This window comes from Pseudorasbora parva, chromosome 19 (assembly GCF_024679245.1).
Source record: "Pseudorasbora parva isolate DD20220531a chromosome 19, ASM2467924v1, whole genome shotgun sequence".
In the NCBI taxonomy this organism is placed as follows: Eukaryota; Metazoa; Chordata; class Actinopteri; order Cypriniformes; family Gobionidae; genus Pseudorasbora; species Pseudorasbora parva.
Window position 1 is genome coordinate 37404947 of NC_090190.1, and position 23926 is coordinate 37428872.

The 23926-nt window shown below is 38.3% G+C and overlaps 1 protein-coding gene across 1 annotated transcript in view; it reads right to left on the minus strand.

Annotated features, from left to right (window-relative positions):
• Positions 1-23926, minus strand: part of col22a1 (collagen, type XXII, alpha 1) — an 84888-nt gene that overhangs the window by 53361 nt on the left and 7601 nt on the right. The window contains 1 exon segment of the mRNA XM_067426624.1: positions 12176-12256. Coding sequence (XP_067282725.1) covers positions 12176-12256 — 81 coding nt within the window.

A 23926-nucleotide genomic window follows, 5' to 3' on the forward strand; every position in this document is an offset into this window, starting at 1 on the left:
ACCAACATGGGAAGAAAGAAAATGACATAAACTGCAAACTTGTTCCATCAAATCTGATTGGCTGATTGGAACGCAGTTCCAGGATCAACAAAGATGTGAAATGGCATTCACCAAATCTCCCTGCAGATTATCTTTAATGTGCCTGTCCATCAATGATCACTAGGTGGAGTCCAAGAGACAAAATGACAACACACTCTACTGTAAATGAACTTTCCTAAATCTTTCTTGAAGCAGAGGATTAAAGTTTATTAAAAAAAGAGATAAATAAGATTTAAATATAATCTCATAGTGCAATAAACCAATAAGCCAAAGAAGGCCTATAGGCAATGATATAAAGCTTCTAAGTTTTGCTAGGTTTGGCACATTTACTGATTTAGCACATTTCACAGCATGTCATTAAAAAATAATAATAATAATAAATAAATAAAAATCGATAAACATAAACAAGTTCCGTTTAAGGTAAAATAAAATGTAATATTACATGTTTAATTAACTCATGTTAATGTTAATTAACTCAAAATAATACCACGTTAATTAACTCAACAGAATGCATGAAAGGAAAAGCGTTCATTAAAATTATTAATATAATTATTATTTATAGTATGATACTATATATATATATATATATATATATATATATATATATATATATATATAGTATCATACTATAAATAATAATTATATTAATAATTTTAATGAACGCTTTTCCTTATATTATATATATATATATATATATATATATATATATATATATATATATATATATATATATATATATATATATATATATATATATATATATATATATATATATATATATATATAATGAAATCACTTATGAGACAACAATCAACTTTACATTTTACACAAAAATATTTGAACACAAAAAACATGAACATAAATGGAAATAAATCAAATAAAAGAGTCAAATTACGGTCAATTTGGTCAGCTGTGTTTTAAGTGTTCTAATATCCGTCCTCCATATCCACGAGCAAAATCACACGCCTCACTCGAGCCACTTTCCACATTCACACAAAAAAAGTCCAAGCCTCTGGGATCAAACATGACATCATTGTTTTTTAAAAATAGTAAAGTGGAGCTGTGCTGTGTGTGTGGATATCAGCCCACTAATTAATGCTTCAGATCCGCAGCCAACACTCATTAAACTGCACTTGCTGCACCAGATGTTTTAAAAACCAACCCTTTATGTGCAATTATGTCACTGGTGCTTCAGCGCATGGGTGCGTTTATGTGTGTGTGTATCTACTGAGGTTGGCAGTATAGGCCTTATATACCCAAGAATAGTGGCCAAACCAGGGCGCTCCTTTAACCAATACATAGTCTGTCGCCATGGCAATGCCAGCAGGGCCCTGGGCGTTGCCTGAAAGTCAAGGGTCGATCTGTGACACACTAATGCTGGTTAAGTTAAACGTTCGAAAGAGCTTCCGCTCTCGGTACATGAACCACTGATAGTTTGTGTATATGACGCCTGTGAGATCTCACTTTCACTCTCATGTTGTTTTCTTAGGGCAGGTGTGTTCGTGTCAGCAAACAGAGGTCTTTTTAAACAGTCTGGAGAGAAGATTATTTGAACTGAAGGATGTTTGGAGTTGTTTAACTCGGTGGTAATGTGAGAACGTGCAAGTCTAAGCCAGACTGTGTGTGTGTCTGTGTCTGTAATGGAGTAACAGGTGGCAGAGAGCGTAGAAAGAAAGCAGATACTCTATTAACAGCAAAGTACAAAACATTTTTTTTTAAATAAATGCATAAAACAACAAGAGCACTTTTCATCTTTCAAGCTTTTTTACACAACAAATCCCTCAAGATTTTTGCCAGACCAGCATAGTTGGCAGTTCAAATTTCCTGTCCATCTGTGCTACTTTTTTAAATATACATCTTTGGCCGTTAAGGTACATTTCAAAGCTTTTGCAGTCGCTTGTGCCATGAAAGCAGTATTAAGGTTTTAAAAAAAGTTTTCAAAAACAATGGACTAATTAGAATAATCAATATTTGCATATGGAGCAAGTATAGTGCGATCTGCCACTTAGGAATAGTTAACAGCAACAACAAAAAAAGAAAGAAAGAAAAAAAAAGATAGAAAGAAAGAAATTTACTCTTGTTTGTCCAACGTTCTATGATTTAAAAACACAAAAGATGTTTAACACCATAAAGTAGCCCAAAATACTTATATGAGGAGTCTGCTGTCTGAAGGGGGGTTATTTGCAGTTATAGTTGTAGTTATTTGCAGAAAATATTGCTCTAAAATCTCTCTCATTAACATGATACATGTGAAACAACGCTTTTCAACATTATCAAACCTGGTTAGTTTATCAGCGAATTAAAATTGAAGTGTTCATGACTTCAAGACTATTTCAATACTACTACACTGTAGAAAAATTCAGGTCTCCAATTGAATATTTTCTAGTGACTGATCACATCTACATTTTTCAGTTGGCCAAATTGAATATCTGTGAATTAAATTGCATCAGTTCACAGAATTTCAATTCGGCCAGCTTCATTTTTTTTTTTTTGATGTGATCAGTCACTAGAAGTTTTTTTTTGTCTTGTGTATATACTGTCCACAGATTATGCATAACATTATGACAGGTGAAGGGAATAACACTGATTATCTCTTCATCACAGCACCTGTGGGATATATTAGGCAGTAAGTTAAATATTTTCCAGTTGATGTTTTAAAAAGAGGAAAAATGGGCAAGTGTAAGGATTTAAGTTTAACAAGGGCCAAATTGTAATGGCTAGATGACTGGGTCGGAGCATCTTCAAAACTGCAGCTCTTGTGGGGTGTTCCCGGTCTGCAGTGGTCCGTATCTGTCAAAAGTGGTTCAAAGAAGGAACAGTGGAGAACCGACCAGGTTCATGGGCGGCCAAGGCTCATTGATGCACGTGGGGAGCGAAGGCTGGCCCGTCTTGTCCCATCAAACAGACGAGCTACTGTAGCTCAAATTGCTCCAGAAGTTAATGCTGGTTCTGATAGAAAGGTGTCAGAATACACAGAGCATCGCAGTTAGTTGTGTATGGGGCTGCATAGCCGCAGGCCAGTCAAGGTGCCCATGCTGACCCCTGTCCATCTCCAAAAGCGCCAACAGTGCCATGAGCATCAGAACTGGATCACAGAACAATGAAAGAAGGTGGCCTGATGTAATGAATTACGTTTTCTTTTACATAACGGGGATGATCGGGTGTGTGCGCGTTGCTTACCTAGGGAACATATGGCACCAAAATGCACTCTCGGAAGAAGGCAAGCCGCTATTACCTGGTGGCTGTGGCCTCTTCCAGCAGGATAATGCTCATGCCACAAAACAAAAGTGGTTAAGGAATAGTTTGAGGAGCATAACGAGTTTGAGGTGTTGACTTGGCCTCCAAATTCCCCAGATCTCAATCCAGTTGAGCATCTATGGGATGTGCTGAACAAACAAGTCCGATCCACGGAGGCCCCACCTCGTAGTATACAGGACTTAAATGATCTGCTGCTAACATCTTAGGGACAGATACCACAGCACAGCTTCAGGGGACTAGTGAAGTCCATGCCTTGACGGATCAGGGCTGCTTTGGCAGCCAACACAATATTAGGTAATAATATACTATAATGCCAATGCCAAATTGTATGTACTTTTTTCTTTTCTATCCAAATTATTTTATTTTATTCTATGAAAAAAATGAAATAAAATATTCTTACTTTAAAATTATATTAATTCCTAGATATATCATATATGGGACTGAGTAAACTTTAATTTGTAGTTAATGAACGTCAAAGTTCATCATGTTAAAAATAGATTCATTTATCATCGTGTGCTCTGAGCACTTGTATGTTTAGTTGTATCAGTTTGATGTATTGGATCGAGCTGTTTGTTTGATTTCCCACCATGCTGAACTCTTCCTGCAGCTGTTTAATTCTCAGCTCATTTCCATTACTCTCTGTTTGTCTCTGCGTCTCCATGCGCAGGCACGACTCTCTCTCTCTCCCTATAGTGTTTGTAAGCTTGGAGGAACCTCGCATGGGGAGCAGGACCTGTAATTTGGGCCTGGCGAGTGAAAGCGTATAATCATGACCGAGTCTTATTTTAAACAGTGAGAGCAAGGGAGGCAGTGCCGGTTATGCGGCGCGGCACAGATAAGCATGTTACGACGCGTGTCTTTGATCCGAACACATCATGGGCACTTCTGCACACAACGCGACGGCCTGCAAACCAGCCCCCTAAAGTATAAGATGTCACCGCATAAAAAATGCTACGGCAGCGTTTTAAAATGGCCAGTGTTTTAGCGTGACAAACTTCTCTGTGGTTTACACAGCCAAGTCTTTGATCCAGACGCATGCACTAAAATGGACATCTTGATGTTTTTTCCCCTTTATGCCTCTTATGTTTTTAAGATGCATAAACAACAATGAAACTATTAACAACGCAACTTGAAACCCATGTATTCTGTTTAATTTCTTTGCACTCCACCTATCCGCTTTTGAAACGTCTCCTTTTGAAAATCTGCCCTTCCCGCTCAAAACCCCGGTTTCCAGAACTGCGCAAAACCTGTAACTTTAACAATAAACTGATAAATATATATTATTATTGGTCTATACTTTGAATGATATTTGGATATATATTACCTTCCAAATAATGTCAATGCAATTTTTAAAAAGTAGTTTCAACAGTAAAGACCCGTTCACGTCCTTTTGATCTTTTTTTATCACAAAAATCTAACCTTTCATTGAAGTAGTCTAAAGCCCCTTTCACACTGCACGTCGGACCCGCAATATTCCCAGAACATTGCCTGGTTGCCTTCTGTGTGAAAGCAACCACATCCCGGAATTGATTACCGAATTGAACCCAGGTCGGGGACCTAGTAATATTGCAGGGTTTGATCCAGGACGAGCACTGTGTGAACAAAGGCCAAAACTAATGCCATAACGTGTATGTAGTTATCGTGCGACTCCTAGAGCTTGTTTTTTCAATAATACAACCCTGCAGTGCCAGAAGAGCTAGTCGGTGTTTTAAACGCAGAGAGTGTTCGTATACAAAAAGAAACTAAAATTAAACAAGCAGAAATGTGTGCAAACTGGACACAAGTCGAGACCACGGAGCTCCTTACTATCCGCGCTGAAGCTGAGATCGCTCACCATTATACGTCACATCTGGATGTCACGTGTCAACTCGACCCGGGACCGTTACGGGTTGTGTATGAAAGCGCACATATTACGGTATTTCGCTGGCAGTGTGAATAGACCAAATCTAGCGGCCCGGGAACAAATGCCGGGTCACATTATCCGTGCATTTGCCGGAATCGCAGTGTGAAAGGGGCTTAAAAGAATCGAAAGTAGGGGGTAAATTATATTATGAAATAAATGCTTTTCTCCAAAACACGGTCATAATTATCAGGACCCTTTTATTAAATACTTTTTACAAACCCCTTTTTCCAAGATAACAGCTCTGAGTCTTCTTCTGTAATGCCTGATGAGTTTGAGGAACACCTGACAAGAGATCAGAGATCATTCCTCCAAACAGAAGTTCTCCAGATCCTCCAGATTCCCAGCTCTATGTTGGAGCTTCTTCTCTTCAGTTCACCCCACTCATTTTCTATGGGGTTCAGGTCAGGGGACTGGGATGGTCATGGCAGAAGCTTCATTTTGTGTTCAGAGACACATTTTTGTATTGATTTTGATGTTTGTTTTGGATCGCTGTCCTTATGGAAGATCCAACTACGGCCCATTATCAGATTTCTAGCAGAGGCCGTCAGGTTTAGATTTTTTATCTGTTGGTATTAATCCATGATACCATGTATCTGGACAAGATGTCCAGGACCTCCAGCAAAAAAAATAGGCCCACAACATTAAAGATCCAGTGGTATTTTTAGCCGTGGACAAGGAATATTTTTATCCCTGTTTGAACCAAACCCATCTGGTGGTTTTTCTGCCAAAAAGCTCTTTTCATAGTTTCATCTGACCACAGAATCAGGTCCCAATTGAATTTCCAGTCGTGTCTGACAACCAGAGCTTGACATTAACACCCGCCAACCCGCCAAATGCGGGTAGATTTCAGCTGTGGCGGGTACGGCAGCCACTCTCACTAGCCACTGTGGCGGGTTGAATGTAATATCAGCCTACAGCCAAATGAAATGCCAAGACCGTCGTATCACAAAATTACAATTTTTTTACTATTCTTTATCGATCAACTTGCAGTAAGTGAAGGCGGGATAGGCGGAATCGCGTGAATGGCACACAACAGAAGCGTGCTCTCTCTCTGTCACACGTGCAATCAGTTCTCCAGTGTTGGGCATAGCGTCGCTACAAGTAGTGACGCTACTAGCTTAACTACATTTTTCGTTTGCACTTTCCCAAGCATTTCTGAAGATCAAGCTCAAATTGGAAACAACTGCCAAGTCGCCGTTATACTTCACATTCTATGTTGCTTTCTGCCTCGCGCCGAGGCGCACAGATGCGCATGAGTCTTCCAAAAGACTCCTTTGGCAGTGAGCGCGGAAAGACGGGTTCGGTGCGTGCACTGGATACGCGCACTATCTAGTTGACGTTTGTTTCCGAGCGCTCAGTTCGCTGTTGCACGCGCGTCATCCACGTGGTGACAAAAGAGAAATCGTCTTCAGTGCAAAGTTTTAAAAGAATCTATTGTGTCTGTTGAATAAACACCTCTTATTAAAAGCATAGGGGTCCAGCATGGCCACCTCTTGATATGAATTAATTATTATTTTTTCCATGCAGATAGAACACACACACACACACACACACACACACACACACACACACACACAGACACACACACGTCTAGTTCACTATCTTTGTGGGGACTCTCCATAGACGTAATGGTTTTTTATACTGTACAAAACATATTTTCTAACCCCAACACTGCCCCTAAGCCTACCCATCACAGGAACATTCTGCATTTTTACTCTCTCAAAAAAACTCATCCAGTATGGTTTCTAAGCCTCCTGAAAAGTGGGGACCGCTGGCTGGTTCCCACAATGAAGGTAATCTCAGGTTTTACTATCCTGGGGACATTTGGTCCCCACAATGTAATATAAACAAGGGCACACACACACACACACACACACACACACACACACACACACACACACACACACACACACACACATGTTTTTGTTGCCAAATTGATTTTGGACAATTTTTGCATAACTGAAAAAGTATGCATGTCAATCTGCTTGAATTATATTGATCACAGAGATAGCATTGATTGGAATGAAGGTGGTTTAATATAAAATGAAATAAATAAAAATAGCTCAGATGTAGTAAATTACTTTTGCCAAGTTGCTGTAGCTTTGCTTGCTACATTTCCTAGCTACCCCCAGCTTCAGTGTAGTGAAGCTTAATTGAATGTAGAGTAACTGGTATCTTAGCTCACTACATTTTCCAAGTATCTTGCCCAACACTGCTCCTTGTGCCTGAATAATTAAATACACATGCACACGTGTAATTTGCTGTAGTTGTCCAGCCCTTGCCCACCTGCACATCCCAGCTGATATACAATGTAGTCTTGATTTGGGTGGTCACTCTGCATATGAAAGTTTGAAAGGGTTTTAAATCTTCAAAATCAAGTAAATTGACTCAAAATCAAGTAATTTAAGCATGCCAAAGTCAACTTTAATCATATAAAATGTAATTTCCAAACTGCAAAATTGTGGCCGGTGAAAATGCTGAGTGGCTAGTTATTTTGGAAAACCACTAGCCACGGTGGCTGGTGAGCAAAAAAGTTCATGTCAAGTCCTGCTGACAACGGAATATACTGGAGTTTGTTTCTGGATGAGCGAGGGGGATTTTTCTTGAATCCCTCCCAAACAACATGTGGTGATGTAGGGGTTGTTTGATTTGTTTTTCTTAGGTGTTCTGACCCCAGGACTATCTCTGCGATTCTCCATCTGTGATCATTAGAGAGTCTTTGTCCACTCAAACTCTTCTCCTCACTGTGCATATAGACACGCGTCCTCTTCCAGGCAGATTGGTAAGATCTTTAGTTGATTGGAACTTCTTAATTATTGCTTTGATGGTGGAAATGGGGATTGTAAACACTTTAACTATTTTCTTACAGCCACTTTCTATTTTGTGAAGCTCAACAATCTTCTGCTGCACATCAGAACTATATTCTTTGGTTTTACTCATTGTGATGAATGATTAAGGAAATTTGGCCACTGTGATTCCTCATGTTTACACTTCTCTGGAACAAGACGTCATAGCTGGACAATTTCATGTTTCTAGTCACCCTGGTGTGCAAAAGTTTTTTTAATATTAGTGGAAATATAATTCGGAGATATTTTACTCAATAATTATGGCCAATGTGGCTTGGAGAAAAACATATATTTCATAGTGTGATTTTCCCCTGACTTTTCATTATTTTACTTCAATGAAAGGTTATGTTTTCGCAGTTTTTTTTTTTAACAATAGATCAAAAGAATAAACAATGCAGATTTATTTTTTACAGCCATCACTTTGCCACACTTTGATCATATTTACCAGGCGTGCCGATAATTCAAACCACAACTGTATAAAAGAATAGCAGAGTCCACATCACAACTATAATGATAATAAAATAGACTATTTAATTGGAATCACTTTCAGAACAAAGCTTTTTTTCCCCAAGCTTTTGGACAATAAAAAATTAGCCAATCAGAATCCAACGGCAGACGACAAAACCAATGATATTGTGAGATAGCGTGGATGCTAATGTAGTTATTGTTATACTTTACAGTTCTGTGTTTTGTGTTAATGGGCCTAAACACGTTTGTAAAAAGCTTGTGTTGAGTTATATGAACCATATAAATTAGTTAGTGCACTTACAACCAAGAATTCACAGTATGCGGGCAGGGAAAATCCATTGATTTGATGGTGCATTGAAGATTTAGAGAAAAAACAAGGGTTTTTAAAACAAAAATGGAGAAAAGATTAAGAAAAAAAATTGTAAGAAAAACTTTTGAAAAAATAATAACTTTGGTTCAAATGCATTCTGACACACTGATCAAAGAGAATTTCAGGAATTTCAGAGACATGTCTAGTTACGCTTTCAGAAATCCAATTTACTGGCTTTTTACTGTCAATTTATCCTACTTGAACTTTCCAAACCCTCAAAACACATCTTTCAAACACTCCATCAGAGATTTAAGTGTGTAAGTGCTACAGATAAACTAGTTTTGTGATGTTATAGTTACTTCACAGATGCAGTCTTGAGTCAGCAAATTTGTATGTCCATTTCGGCCTTGCTTTGGCCAACACTGATGTTCCAAACTTTGGAAACAGCATGCAGATGTTGGCAGCTTCAGCAATTGTGACATCTCATGTGAACCTGGAATTTCCCTGAAGATTTAGCTTGTGTTGTTCTCTTGAATATTGCAGATTACAGGATCGAGACGCCATAATTAGCACTTACAGCCACCAGAGGAGAGATCTAGTCTAGTCAGTGCAATCCAAAAGAACTCCAACCAAACAGATCTAAGCACAAAAATCAAGAAGATAGAAACTATAAGGAGAGCGAAATGACCCACAAATTATGTTCAGACGTGGAGAGATCACACCTTACATTTCATCTAAATACTGAAGTCAGCACTTTTCCTCATTATAAATATTCAAATGGACCACATTTCAGAAACTTTCTAAAGTGTTTTGCTTTCTGTTTCTAAACAATGTAGATGCCAATTTTTCAGTGTCTATTATACTCGTCTTGTTGGTAGAAGCTATATACACTAACTCCGACCTACAATGTCTGGTTGGGCCAGAGTGCAAAAAATGCCTAAAAACATGTCAGTGGCATGGTGTCGGAAGTGTGGCATGTAGCATACTTTTAACATGATCGACCCAAGTTCGAATTCGTCTTTTTCTCCCTTTTTCTTGGACAGTTTTTCTAACCTGGGACAATATCAAGCAGACTTCTCTCGGCGTCTAAAACTGAAGAAAGGGCCGATTCCAACCATATTCCTGCAAGCAGTAAGTAGTGATTTGATCCACTTCTTGACTGTTGAACCAATTTCTGATTCAATTGAAAGTTTCTTAGTTCGACAACATTACGATAATATCCTCTGTGTTGTCTAGATCTAACCCAAGATGCTAGTAAAGTAACAATTGGAAACTCCAAGTAGCACAATATAACAGTTTGTCAAATGACAAAGGTTAATATTATTTGCTACCAGTGTTGTCATAAAATACAACAGTAGATATGTATGTCGATCCCTTCTGCAGATTGAAATCTAAAATAGCCTAAATTTCGTCAATAACACATAACTTATAAACTAACTTAGTTGTCTGGCGCAATCAATCGTTTAGTAAACTGCAGTATATTTGTATCTAACATTATTCCAGCAAAAACAAATTCTGACCACCCACCAGACCACCCACAGTTTTGCTTCCGATACCAATGGTATGATCGCGTTTTAACAAGTAATTCATTTTAAACAACAATAATCTGGGGCGGTGTGTCGGTCTGTGCTCTTTGACGGTAAAGGGGGGTTCTACTACAACACCTGTCTGGTCGCCACCGACAACATAATGACGTCAAACATTTTCCGACCCAACTTTCAGCCTCCCCGGAATTAAACGGCTTCCAGCGCGCCTGGGTTGGAGCTAAACTCTGCAAGACAGTGGCCCTCCAGGATCGAAGTTGCCCATCCCTGCTATATAGGGACAATTTCAAGGGTTGTAAATGGACCTGTAAAACCATATCTGGGTAATTTTTGACCTTAAATAAGCCACATACCCTCTATTTAGATATCAGAGAGCAATTTAACATAGTTGTTCAACTCATTCTAGGGTACTTTTAATAATAAAGTGGTTATCGGGGGTAGGTGTAGGGAGGGCATTATTGTCCCAATAAGGCGTCATTCATTTAATAAATATAATCATTTACACTCAATATGTTAATTATTGCATACTGTTTTATTATGTACTAAAATACTGAGGAGCAAATAGTATCTAACTATTATGTACACTCATTGCAAATACTCATTCCTGAAGAAAATACTGATATTTTTCTATTTTCTAAATAGAATCTTTCACTATTTGAACTTACAGTAAAAAGCATATCACTACTGCTATTTTCACATAAGTAGTGTGAAGTGTAATAGCATCACTTTAGCCGCTGCCTATTAAAAAAAAAGTCCAGCTCAAAGAAAGAGCTGTTTTTCAAAGCATAAATCATTTTACAGGGCTACAACTATGGATTTATCAAGATTTTTCAGTTAAAACATGACCCAAACTCATCAGATTTAATGAAAAATGTCTCTCTTGACCATTTTGTACATACAGCAGTGTCTGTAGCCGATATGCCAGTAAATCGGTCCTTCTGTTCCACACACCCCTATTGCACCAGATTGTATAGTCATTTTCTTGCACAGGTGAAGTGTCCCCCCCTCTCTCTGTGTGTGTGTCTGTGTGTATGTCTGTGTGTGTGTTTTGGTCTGGTTTCTTACTTTAGGTTGATGAATTTGAGTGGGCGTCTCGCAGAGGAACTCAGAACCCCCTGAAGACCCAAACACAACATCCTCCAGATCTGTGTAATCACTAAAGAACTCTACGTTTCTTAGAACACAGGAGGGCAAAAGATCTCTTATTTCGAAACCTCAGTGTCTCGCTGAAATGTTTCGTGTTTTAAAGCATAACCTTCAGGGAAAAAAAAGCTTTATTTCTGACCCAAAAGTACATTAAATGTAGAAACTAGGCTTGTAGGTTTGTGGTATCAATACCTACATCCACATAAAAAAAGACTCTAAAGTGCAAAATTGGGAGTCCATATGTCAAAGTCATTATACTGTGCATTTCTTCAGTTATTTTTGACCACTAATCGAAAAATAAGACACAGTTCATGTAACTGTGTAACTGTGAGAGGCGGAAAAGTTCTCACCTCTTTAGATGAAACTCATATATTAAAGGATCATAAATAGTTTTGAGATGTTAACGTCACACACATGATCATTTTTAAAAAAGCCTATCTAAATATATCTAAAAAGCCCATTTATAACAAATGGATTTAGAGCTTCAACAAGGTGAGCTGAAAGCTCCCATAATTATTCATGAGACACTGCTTATCCTATGAGAAGCTGCTCTCATAATTATTCATGACACCATGTGAACTTTACCTCAGATGCAAACAATGCCGAGGGGCTTTCATGACACTTAACACCAAAGCATTATGGGAAAACATGGAAACATTACCTGGGACCTCTGACACTCCAGCACTGGTGCTGTTCGGTCTGAAACGGCCTGCCTGGACCTTCATATTGGGACACAGAACATCTGTGGAGAGAAACATAAAATTATGGGTGAACATATTTTTGGATGGCAAAATGACCTTAGGAACTACACAACTCTCCACAGGTGCTTGGATTATAGAGCAATTGATTTCTGCAGTTATATTTTTTAATCCTATTTGGGTTGATACGATGCATTAGGAGGTATTAAAATCTGTGCTTTATTAACACTACAGGGTCGCCTGAAATTTCTAAACATCTGCTTTTAGGAGAGCAGTCTTCATCATTAATTCATATTGTGAATTTAGTTTTTTTGCTGACATTTTATTGTACTGGCTCCAGGTGGCCAGGCAATCTGCCGTGGTATTTCGCCAATGACAAACCTTTTTGCTCACAAATATTTAACATTTAAACGGTTTATGTTATGCAGACATAATTAGGATGAAAATAGATTTAGGTTTTAGGACAATAGGTTTTCAAACCTCAAATAAAGATTCAAACGGTCATGAACCAGCGGATTGATTCATGATTCGGATCGCCAATGTTAAGTGATTTCAGCAGTTTGACACGCGATCCGAATCATGAATCAATCCACTGATTAATGACCGTTTGAATCTTTATTTGAGGGTTTGAAAACAAACACGGAAGAGAAGACAATGCTGAATAAAGTCGTAGTTTTTGTCATTTTTGAAGCAAAATGTATTTTCGATGCTTCAAGAGATTCTAATGAACTAACTGATGTCTCATATGGACTACTCTGATGATGTTTTTATTCCCTTTCTAGACATGGACAGTATAGTGTGCATACACTTGGATACACTCTCGGACTACATATAAAATATCTTAAACTGTGTTCTGAAGATGAACTAGGGAGACTCATTAATGACATAAATTTCACTTTTGTGTGAACTAACCCTTTAATTTGTGTTAGTAATGTGTTGTGCCATGTCCAAGAGATGCTTTCTGTCTAAACTAACCCCATTTTTTTTAGCCTTCCTACTACGGAAATTCTAATGCTATTGCTACCGTAGTTACAGAAGCTTTATATTTCAGACACACACTGCATACTCCCCCTCCCCCACCAAACTTTACACTTGCCACAATAGAGTCAGGCAAGTAACGTTCTCCTGGCAACCGCAAAACCCAGATTGCCAGACATAAAAGCATGATTCGGCGTGCTTTACATCACTGCATCTGGCGCTTTGCATTGCACTTGGTGATGTAAGGCTTGGATGAGCTGTTCAGCCGTGGAAACCCATTCCATGAAGCTATCTATGCACTGTTCTTGAACTAATCTCAAGGCCACATGAAGTTTGGAGGTCTGTAGCTATTGAAAGTTGGCGACTTCTACACACTGTGTGCTTCAGCATTTGTTATCAAACCACTAACAGCTGACCGTGGAATTATTATAGTGAGGAAATTTCACAAATAGACTTATTGCACAGGTGGCAACCTATCACAGTACCACGCTTGTGTTCACTGAGCTCCTGAGAGCGACCCGTTCTTTCACAAATATTTGTAGACGCGTCTGCATGCCTAGTGATTGATTTTATAAACCTGTGATCATGGAAGTGATTGAACACTTGAATTCAATGATTTGGAGGGGGGTCCCAATACTTTTGGCAATATAGTATATTCCAGTAGGCCCCATAAACACATTTATGTACCTGTAAATGAGCATAATAGGAACCCTTTAAGGCATTTTAGGAGAACATTTGAAATTTAAATGAAACCTAAGTAAGAATGTCATAATGTTTCTGAGCAGTTTGAAGAGGTATGATTTTACTGGCAGCTGAAGGAAATTAACAGTTGAGAGTGACTGCCACTGTAATACTATCCATCTTCCTCTCTGTGCTTGAAGACAGACTGTTAGAGGATCCTTTGCAAGCCCTCCAGCGAAGACGTGGCGGCATAACATACGACTCAATGACATTGGCAAACAGACGTGGGGAAAGTTACAGGTTGGTCCAGTGAGCTTAGAGTTTGGTGGAGTGCAGCTATGCTAACGTCACAGCTGTGATAATTTAGGCCGTACAAACGGGCAGATTTCACATGGCGACGCATAGCTAGTGACAGCAGTGGTGACAGGAAGAAACGCAACACCAGCAGACTTGCTTTACTATGGCATCTGTGATGAAAATGTGCTATTTGTAGAGAGGAACTTGCTAAGGAAGGATGCTAATATTAGCCTAGACACTATGAATGCTTATTGCTTTTGTTTGGTCTTTTTGTCACTTTTAATTGAAAAGAGAGTACAGGAAAAGACGTACAGGTGATGTGATTGGCAAATGTTGTGTGCTCTGAACTCACACACACACACACATCACTGTTATCTTTAGAGGAATAATTGAGACAAAAAAATAAATGAACTAAGAATTTACAATACTTATACAGCATTTATTAAAGGGGGGGGTGAACCCCTCAGTTTCAGTCAATCTCATGTCAATCTTGAGTACCTATAGAGTAGTATTGCATCCTTCATATCTCCGAAAAGTCTTTAGTTTTATCATATTTATAAAAGAAATATGGGCTGTACCGAGTCTTTCCGGAAAAAAACGAGCGCCTAGAGGCGTATCGTGTGGGCGGAGCTAAAGAATGACGAGCGCAGCCAAAGCGGTGACGTCCTCAAGCGTGGAGAGACCCATGGCTATCGAGCTCAGCTAATAGATATATGATCCAGAATCATTCGGAGGCTGAAATAAATTGCTATTTATGCTATTTTTTCCTATGATATAGACAAAAGTAATTTTTTTAAGAATAGAACCTCTATATACAACCAAGTACAGCTCTGGAAAAAAAAAAATTTAATCAATGTTAAGTGGTCTCTTAATTTTTTTTCAGAGGTGTATGTGAAGCACCAACAAATTTCATAAAAGAGCCATAAAATTGTCAATAAGTTGTAGACTTTTGAATTCATGACACTTTTGTGGTGCTTTAAAGTTTTGTGATTTTTTTCATTTCTTTTTGGAACTTAGCGGATGTGGATAATATGAGCTTTTACTATGAGAAAAAAGAAACATTTTTAAAAATGTAGAAAAACATTTTACACAATCTACTTTTTTTAACCTTTTTTTCAGTCTGTTGAATGAATGAATACATTTATTAAGTAAATGGAACAACAGGAAGACAAGCAACCAATAAAAATCTTTTTCATTTTTGAAACATTATTCTGGACATCATCCTAATCAGAATGGGCCGTATGTCAAAATAAATTATTTGGTTGGCAAAAGATGCATATCCTTTTAAATCAAGACAAGTTGTATTTGCAAGGTGTCGTATATAGACTGGGCATTTATTGAAGGGTGAAGAAGCACCAAAATGTCAATACTGTAGTACCAAACATATACATTTGGACTGCCCGATCTTTAATGTTAAGAGAGCTTTTCATCAGGACAAACTTTTAAGGACTTATTTATGGATCCAAAAAACTTTTAAAAATTTTAGCACAAGTACATTTAAAGAATCTTTTATATAATTATATTTTTTGTTATCTAAGTTGAATCTTATAAAATGTTTGTTTTCATTACATCATATTTATGATATTATGTTGTTAAATATTTAATATGTATCTGGTCATCATCCTGCTTGTGACTGATGACAACCAGACAAATACAATGCCACCAAGTGGTCAAACTTTAGTTTTTAGGTTGCCTGGGGTAAAATCATAAAGAGCAGGCTTCAACAACATTTGCGCAGTCAAACCTGGAAAAAGTGGGAATTTAGTCTTAGACTGGATATGAACATTTTTGAATCTTTAATGTATTCCAAAGTTACCACTTCATCCTTATGAAAAGTCTAAACCTAAGTCTCTTCCCTTGGGTGTTTACTGGTAGAATAATACACTAAATGACATATAATACTCAAATATATCATTGATCAAATTAATCTCTCTCTCTCTCTCTCTCTCTCTCTCTCTCTCTCTCTCTCTCTCTCTCTCTCATAAGGATCTTACGGTCAATCACTGAGACAGTTGTCAGTCTAATGCAACCTCTCTCTCTCTCTCTCTCTCTCTCTCTCTCTCTCTCTCTCTCTCTCTCTCTCTCTCTCTCTCTCACACACACACACACACACACACACACACACACACACACACACACACACACACACACACACACACTTGGCACGAACCAGGCAGACGCCCAAACCACAGCGGCTGATCGCGTCCCTGACAATCATGTACAATCAGACCCTGTAATTTTCTTTAATCGCTCCTATAAAAAGTGCTTTGTAGAGTTTAAGAGGCCTCAACTTTGCTACGCATTCCACTTTACAGAGGCTGGGTCACTTGACACAATTACATCTCTGTCCGATACAGTGTCCTCAGCGTGACTCTCCCAAACCCCCACACCCCCCCGAGTGTGTCCCTGCCCTGATCCAAACATCACCCTCCTGACCACAAAAAATTAAAGAGCTCACCCGCCCACCCGGGGATAAATAAAGGTTGGAGAAAAGAGCACTTGGTTGTCTATATTTGCGTTGTATTCAGTATGTGAGCCAACTTATTGCAGTACAGCGGACGGACGTCCATGTATAGTTTTCAAGCCGTTTATGTGCTTGAGGTTTCTGTATTACTGAAACAGGCCATGTTCCTGTGTCCACAACCTTCCCAAAACACAAAAAGTCAATAACTAGCAGTTCTAGGTCATGACAAAACACTAAAATAGTGGGTATTGGTTGCAACCGAATCACTGAGTCAGTGAGTCAAACCTGCAAATGAATCATTTAGAATAGCGTTGTGAACTGTATCATCCAAGATCCATCTCAAATGAATGGTAATTTCGGGATGAACTATTCATTTAATTTCATAGTTCATAGCATGCTGTTGAATGACAAGTAGCTAACTAAATGTGGTTGTCAATAAAGAGTTGTTTTCGACATACCTATTTCCTTTGACTGGCGAAATGACAAAGCAATCAAAGCCAGTCGTGCGTCATTGTTTAAATGGCACGTATGAGTGATTTCTAACTGTGCTCTATCGAGGGCAACTTCCTTCAGCTGTGGCATAAAGGCTGTAATTTAGAGAGTGACCATGAAACTAAAATGATGGTCTGAGAAGAACAGCCGTCACTGCACATTGTGTTTCAAATACTTTTGCATTTATTTTCTTGTTTGTACCTTGCTTATTTCTTAGAGCAAATCAAATTGTGATTGGATTGGATAGCGTAAAAAAAACAACCATCAATTTCTAAGAATAATCAGCTGGTTAATTATGCACATATGCAAACTTTTCCAGATGTTGTTGGTTAAGGATCTAATGGATGCACATGCACATGACAATTTGCATTGTATTGAATTTAGTCAGTTCATATACTAGTTTGAAATGACCAAAACTGAGGAATTAGGATGAATTAATTCATGCTTAACATTGGCCAACTGGTACCGGCTGATCACCCTGACATTTGAGGCTAGAGAATGATCTAGTCATTCAGAGACAGCCCTACTCTATTATTGTGTTCTGAGAAGTCCAACCCAAAATATTCCTCTTCCTGTTCCTGAAATCTTCCTGGTTAGCACTAAATCCTCCAGCTAGTGTGCAAGCTATCATCAGAAACAGAAGAAATGAAAGCCCTTAATCAAATGTTTTCTTTCCTATTTGAAATGCCCATTAAGCTAATCAAAACCAGATTTAGAAATCAGGGACAACAGATGCTAAAGCAAACATGAGGAAATTAGCACGCCCAACATATTACAGTGCACTTCTGTTCTGTTTAGCAGCGTCCCACCGCTGATTACAGATCTGGCATGCTGTGGTCATGGGTGGACCACCGACCTGAACCAAAGCCCAGATACACTAAGTGATGAAACTACTAGTCAAACACGCTTTGGACTTTTAGTTTATTTTAAGCATGCTAAAAATGGCCCAGTGCACTTCTTGCATTATCATAGAGCTGGAAGTAATATTCACCATTTAATCAAAAGGAAATTATTTTATGCATAAAAACTATTTTCATGACAGTCAATCACAAATATCACTGTCATTATTGTGAAACACATCCTGGTCAGACATTATTTATTTATACTAATATATCATATTTTCCCTTTTGCACTGATGAAAATGCAACAACAACATTCCGAATTATTCTGAGAAATTCCAACCAACTTTTAGAGAAAGAAAACCTCCAAAAAGTTTAAAGGAAAATGATCAACTTAAACGTTTTTAGTAGTGCAAACTTGGCTAGCTTTAACTAGCTAATTCAATGAATGCCATCTTGCTAATTGGTAACATAATGCTTTGATAGCATTAGCATTAGCATAGCATAGCACTTGCGTTAACATAACATATTTAAAATACCGTATATCTGTTCTCAAACACTCGTCACCACGATAAAAACACATCACACCCCGTAAAGACAACTAAATCTTAATACTGCCCAAAAACATTTTATAACACTTAATTTTAACATTCACACTCCTTTTTGATTGTCACTGCAAAGCATCCTGGGAAAAAGAGATCCCATCCCAGTTTCAGTTATATATAAGTTTGTCTAAATTAGGGCTGCAACAATCGACTATTTTAATATTCAACTAATCTACCGATTATTAGAACGATTAGTCGACTAATCATCTATTATTGCCATCACTGTTGGCGACTAATCAGTAAGTTTTGGCCGGCGGGCGAAGGGTGGCGCGCGCGCCAAACGTGTATGTGTGTGCACGCGGTTCACGCCTTTATTGTCCGATCTTGCACGCTATGTGTAATATAAAAATAACTGTCCAATCAATCGCGTGTCAATGAGAAATAGAACATTGTGTTTGTTTGATAAAGACGTTTACAAGCCCTGTGGTCGATAAAATCATCCAGCGTTTAGGAGAGAGCCTCAAAACCAGTGTAGAAAATAGCCTATTACTTATTGGTTATGATAAGTAATGAAGACACACAAACGTTGTCATTAATTGACCTCAGACAACAGTATACATTTTTTTTAAAAGCCAGTTCATGACACCCTTAAAGCTACACTGTGTAACTTTTTTTGTTTATTCTTAGCTAAAATCACTTAGTTCTTTCAAAAATATATGTGCTCAGTAATGTATATTTACTTCTTTCAAGTAATAATGCATTCTCGTAATTTTATAATATACCATTGAAAATACATATGTGTTGAAGGTTCGGATGGCGATCGCCATGTTGTCCCTCCATCTTGAAAGTACATTTGCCAAAGAGGGACATACCCATAAATTCAAGCTTTGCTTTTCGCGTTTTTACACTCGATGGCACCGTGTCGAATGTGAAGAGGAGGATTGCTTGAGGCTGCTATATGATGATGGAGGATCACTCTATAGCCCCTTTCACACTGCACGTCAGACCCGCAATATTCCCGGAACATTGCCGGGTCGCCTTCTGTGTGAAAGCAACCACGTCCCGAAATTAATTACTGAATTCTTCCCGGGTCGGGGACCTAGTAACATTGAGATTAATTATTCTGAGAAAGAATTCCAACCAACTTTTAGAGAAAGAAAACCTCCAAAAAGTTTAAAGGAAAATGATCAACTTAAAGCTAGCCAAGTTTGCACTACTAAAAATGTTTAACTAGCTAATTCAATAAATGCCATCTTGCTAATTGGTAACATAATGCTTTGATAGCATTAGCATAGCACTTGCTTTAACATAACATATTTAAAATACCGTATATCTGTTCTCAAACACTCGTCACCACGATAAAAACTCGTCACACCCCATAAAGACAACTAAATCTTAATACTGCCCAAAAACATTTTATAACACTTAATTTTAACATTCACACTCCTTTTTGATTGTCACTGCAAAGCATCCTGGGAAAAAGAGATCGCATCCCAGTTTCAGTTATATATAAGTTTGTCTAAATTAGGGCTGCAACAATCGACTATTTTAATATTCAACTAATCTACCGATTATTAGAACGATTAGTCGACTAATCATCTATTATTGCCATCACTGTTGGCGACTAATCAGTAAGTTTTGCCCGGCGGGCGAAGGGTGGCGCGCGCGCCAAACGTGTATGTGTGTGCACGCGGTTCACGCCTTTATTGTCCGATCTTGCACGCTATGTGTAATATAAAAATAACTGTCCAATCAATCGCGTGTCAATGAGAAATAGAACATTGTGTTTGTTTGATAAAGACGTTTACAAGCCCTGTGGTCGATAAAATCATTCTAGTTGTCGCTTCTTCCACAATCTCTCCTCTCCATCACGTGGACTGACAGCGGAGCTGAAGCTCATTAAATATGCAAATATTATCCAATCCTAGCCGTAGGCGTTTACTTCCAAGTCTCCAGTGCTGCACGCCCATCAAAACCCAGCGTTTAGGAGAGAGCCTCAAAACCAGTGTAGAAAATAGCCTATTACTTATTGGTTATGATGTTTTTGAATGTAAAAACCACACAAATGTTGTCATTAATTGACCTCAGACAACAGTATACATTTTTTTTAAAAGCCAGTTCATGACACCCTTAAAGCTACACTGTGTAACTTTTTTAGATTATTCTTAGCTAAAAACACTTAGTTCTTTCAAAAATATATGTGCTCATTAATGTATATTTACTTCTTTCAAGTAATAATGCATTCTCGTAATTTTATAATATACCATTGAAAATACATATGTGTTGAGGGTTCGGATGGCGGTCGCCATGTTGTCCCTCCATCTTGAAAGTACATTTGCCAAAGAGGGACATACCCGTAAATTCAAGCTTTGCTTTTCGCGTTTTTACACTCGATGGCACCGTGTCGAATGTGAAGAGGAGGATTGCTTGAGGCTGCTATATGATGATGGAGGATCACTCTATAGCCACTTTCACACTGCACGTCGGACCCGCAATATTCCCAGAACATTGCCGGGTCGCCTTCTGTGTGAAAGCAACCACGTCCCGGGATTGATTACCGAATTCGACCCGGGTCGGGGACCTAGTAACATTGCGGGATATGTATCAGAGTCGCCAAGGAAGCGGAAAAGAGAATTAAGACGGCAACGCAACGGGCAAATCAACAAGACAAAAGTAAATATTGGAGTGGCCTTTCCAAGATGGAAAGAGCTCATGAGGAGCCACGATTTTAAAAAGAACGCCGACGTTGCCTGCTTTCTTCTCGACAGGTAATATTAATTCAGCCTATTTGTGTATATTGGAAGTTTTATTGTTGCTTGGCTAATTATATCATGGTGTGCTGAACATAACACTAGAACGACGTCTAGGATAGTTTTCCTCGCGTCAATGATGAAAAAGTATTGTTTACCTTATAACATAAATCTGTGTTCTATGACGGATAACATGAGATTAATATTTGAATTGCATTATAATTTGTTTGCCTTACGCTAGTGATGTCGTACATTATACAGAATAACGATAGCACTGATAAAAGATACTTTACTAAGATGCATTCGTCTGGGAACCTGATAGCTGATGTTAGCAATGAAATGGTAAAAAATAACGAAAACGTAAAACTATTATTCATTTTACATAGATTAATTTGATCATAGATCATTTGGCAAATTAAATAACTGCAAATTATAATAGTTTTTAACACTCACCGAAGAGGTCGAACTGGAAGCCAGGACTAAATCGGCCACCGTAGGAGTTGAAACGAAATCGAAATTGAGAGGAGCAGAAACTATAAGCTGTGTCTCATTTCGTTAAATTTCGAAGGCTGCGTCCTCTGAAGGACACGTCCTGTGTAGGATGCAGTATACGGAGTGTCCTCAATCAGACTTAAACGAGATGTCCTTCGTAGGACACACAGGCAGGAAGTATCACGTTGCTATGCCAACAAGTTCAGCCACGTTGCACTCTCACGCCAGTTATATGAATGAAAATTATTTATAACTTGAAAATGACTGTGAAATGTTTCTTGTCTTGACAGCAATGTACTGTTCTAAACGTTTAAAATGCACTAAACAGTTGTAATCCTGTTTACCACAACTATCTGTTTGAGGTAATAGAGCTTAAAAAAAAAAAAAAAAAAAAAGCTTGAACTACTTAATTTAAACACCACACATACGCTCGCATGTATATCTGGCGGTGGTGCCGTTTTTTCATATAATATAAAAAAAAATATGACGGTTGTTAACGGAGACGCAAAGAATTGTGGGTTATCTCTAGCCGTGAAGGATACACCTCATGCACACTCCGAAATCCTGTGAAAGGAGGACGCATTCGGAGGTTGCATTTGGAGTGTCCTACTCACTTTTTAGAAATGAGACGGCCTTATGACGTATGCACCCTTCGAATGCGACCTCCGGAGGACGCAGCCTTCTGAAATGAGACACAGCTTATTATTCACTGGATGGTCATATACCTTTTCACCACTACATGGGGGAAAATATCACACAGTGTAGCTTTAAGTTCTCAGATTTCTGTCAAACTCAAATCACACACAAATGCTTTCTACGCATTGTTTAAATATTCTGTTCTCTTCCAGTTATAAAGTAAAACATAAAAAAATTGCTGCAATTCCTCTGATGAAAAAGTGATCTATAATAGGTGCTGCTTAAGTGGGACATTTCGAACACAAAGAATAGTAAAATATTAATCTGCAAACAATTATTACAAGTATAGAAATTGCAATTTTTTTTACATGACAATTGAGCTGACAGATCCTCATTCACCTTTTAATTAACAGAATGAAACCGTAACTGACATGAATTATCCTATCTCTTGTATGTCATCATGCATATGGAACAAAATACAGGAGTGATAGTACTATAATACCTAATAGTGTTACAATAAGGACTCCTAAACTCGACCAAGCTTTATTCGATCCAAAATAAATCCCATTACGGTAGTTATTATTTATACTTTAATCATTATTATTAATAGTATTACTATTATTAGTAGTATAGCCTTCTTCAATAAAGAGATTTTCCACTGATTAGTTAGCTTCAGCTGGAGAACTCTCACCGGCTCTACTTGTGCTGGGATGTTTCATCTTTGAGGGCTACAACATGGACGTCGTGCTCCCATTAAAAGCAAGTTGCCCCTTGCATGTATTGCACACGACAACATTCTTGGTTTAAAGTTTTGTGAAACTTTCCCACACTTTGCTAGATCGGATTCGTTTGCACTCATAATATGCGCTGTTTTCTTCTACCGCAATAGCATTTGTAAGGGCTGCATTACACTCTAGCGCTACAGCGCCGTAGTGGTCAAATCGCGAAATTGCAGGCCCTTGCATTAGTTCACGTGAGATTAAACCATGGACAGTAAAATAAATGGACACAGCGACCCCATAGACTTCAACGGCGAATTGTGAAGTCAATTAGAAGCACTCACTTCCTGATGGCTGAGCGTACTGCGCAGGCTCAGACTGAGCTTGATGACGTAGATGTGACGGGAGCAACCTGTCGGACAGTTGAAGCCTAAGTCTTCTAGTAGTTGTGGAAAGTGAAAACTGAATCAAGTTGTTTAAATGTTTTGTCCTGTTGTTTTTGGCTCACTATCAGCTTCTCCCCATTCTTCTCCCTTGACTTTATCAGACTTTATGTCTCCACGTCCCCCCGACTGTCTCATAGACAGTAAAAGACTGTTATGATGCAATCATTAGCATATTTTTTTTACAAAAACAGCTTCTACGGGGCAATAGTGTAAGATACAAGGTAATGGAGCCTTTTATACATTGTTGTGTTTCTTTAGAAAAAAACAATGGACAAATGGAGTCTTTAAACGACTCAGATGTAAACGACTCAGAAGTTATTCGCTGTCAAAGTGATGCAAAAATGAATGGGAGTCAATGGGATGCTAACAGGTGAT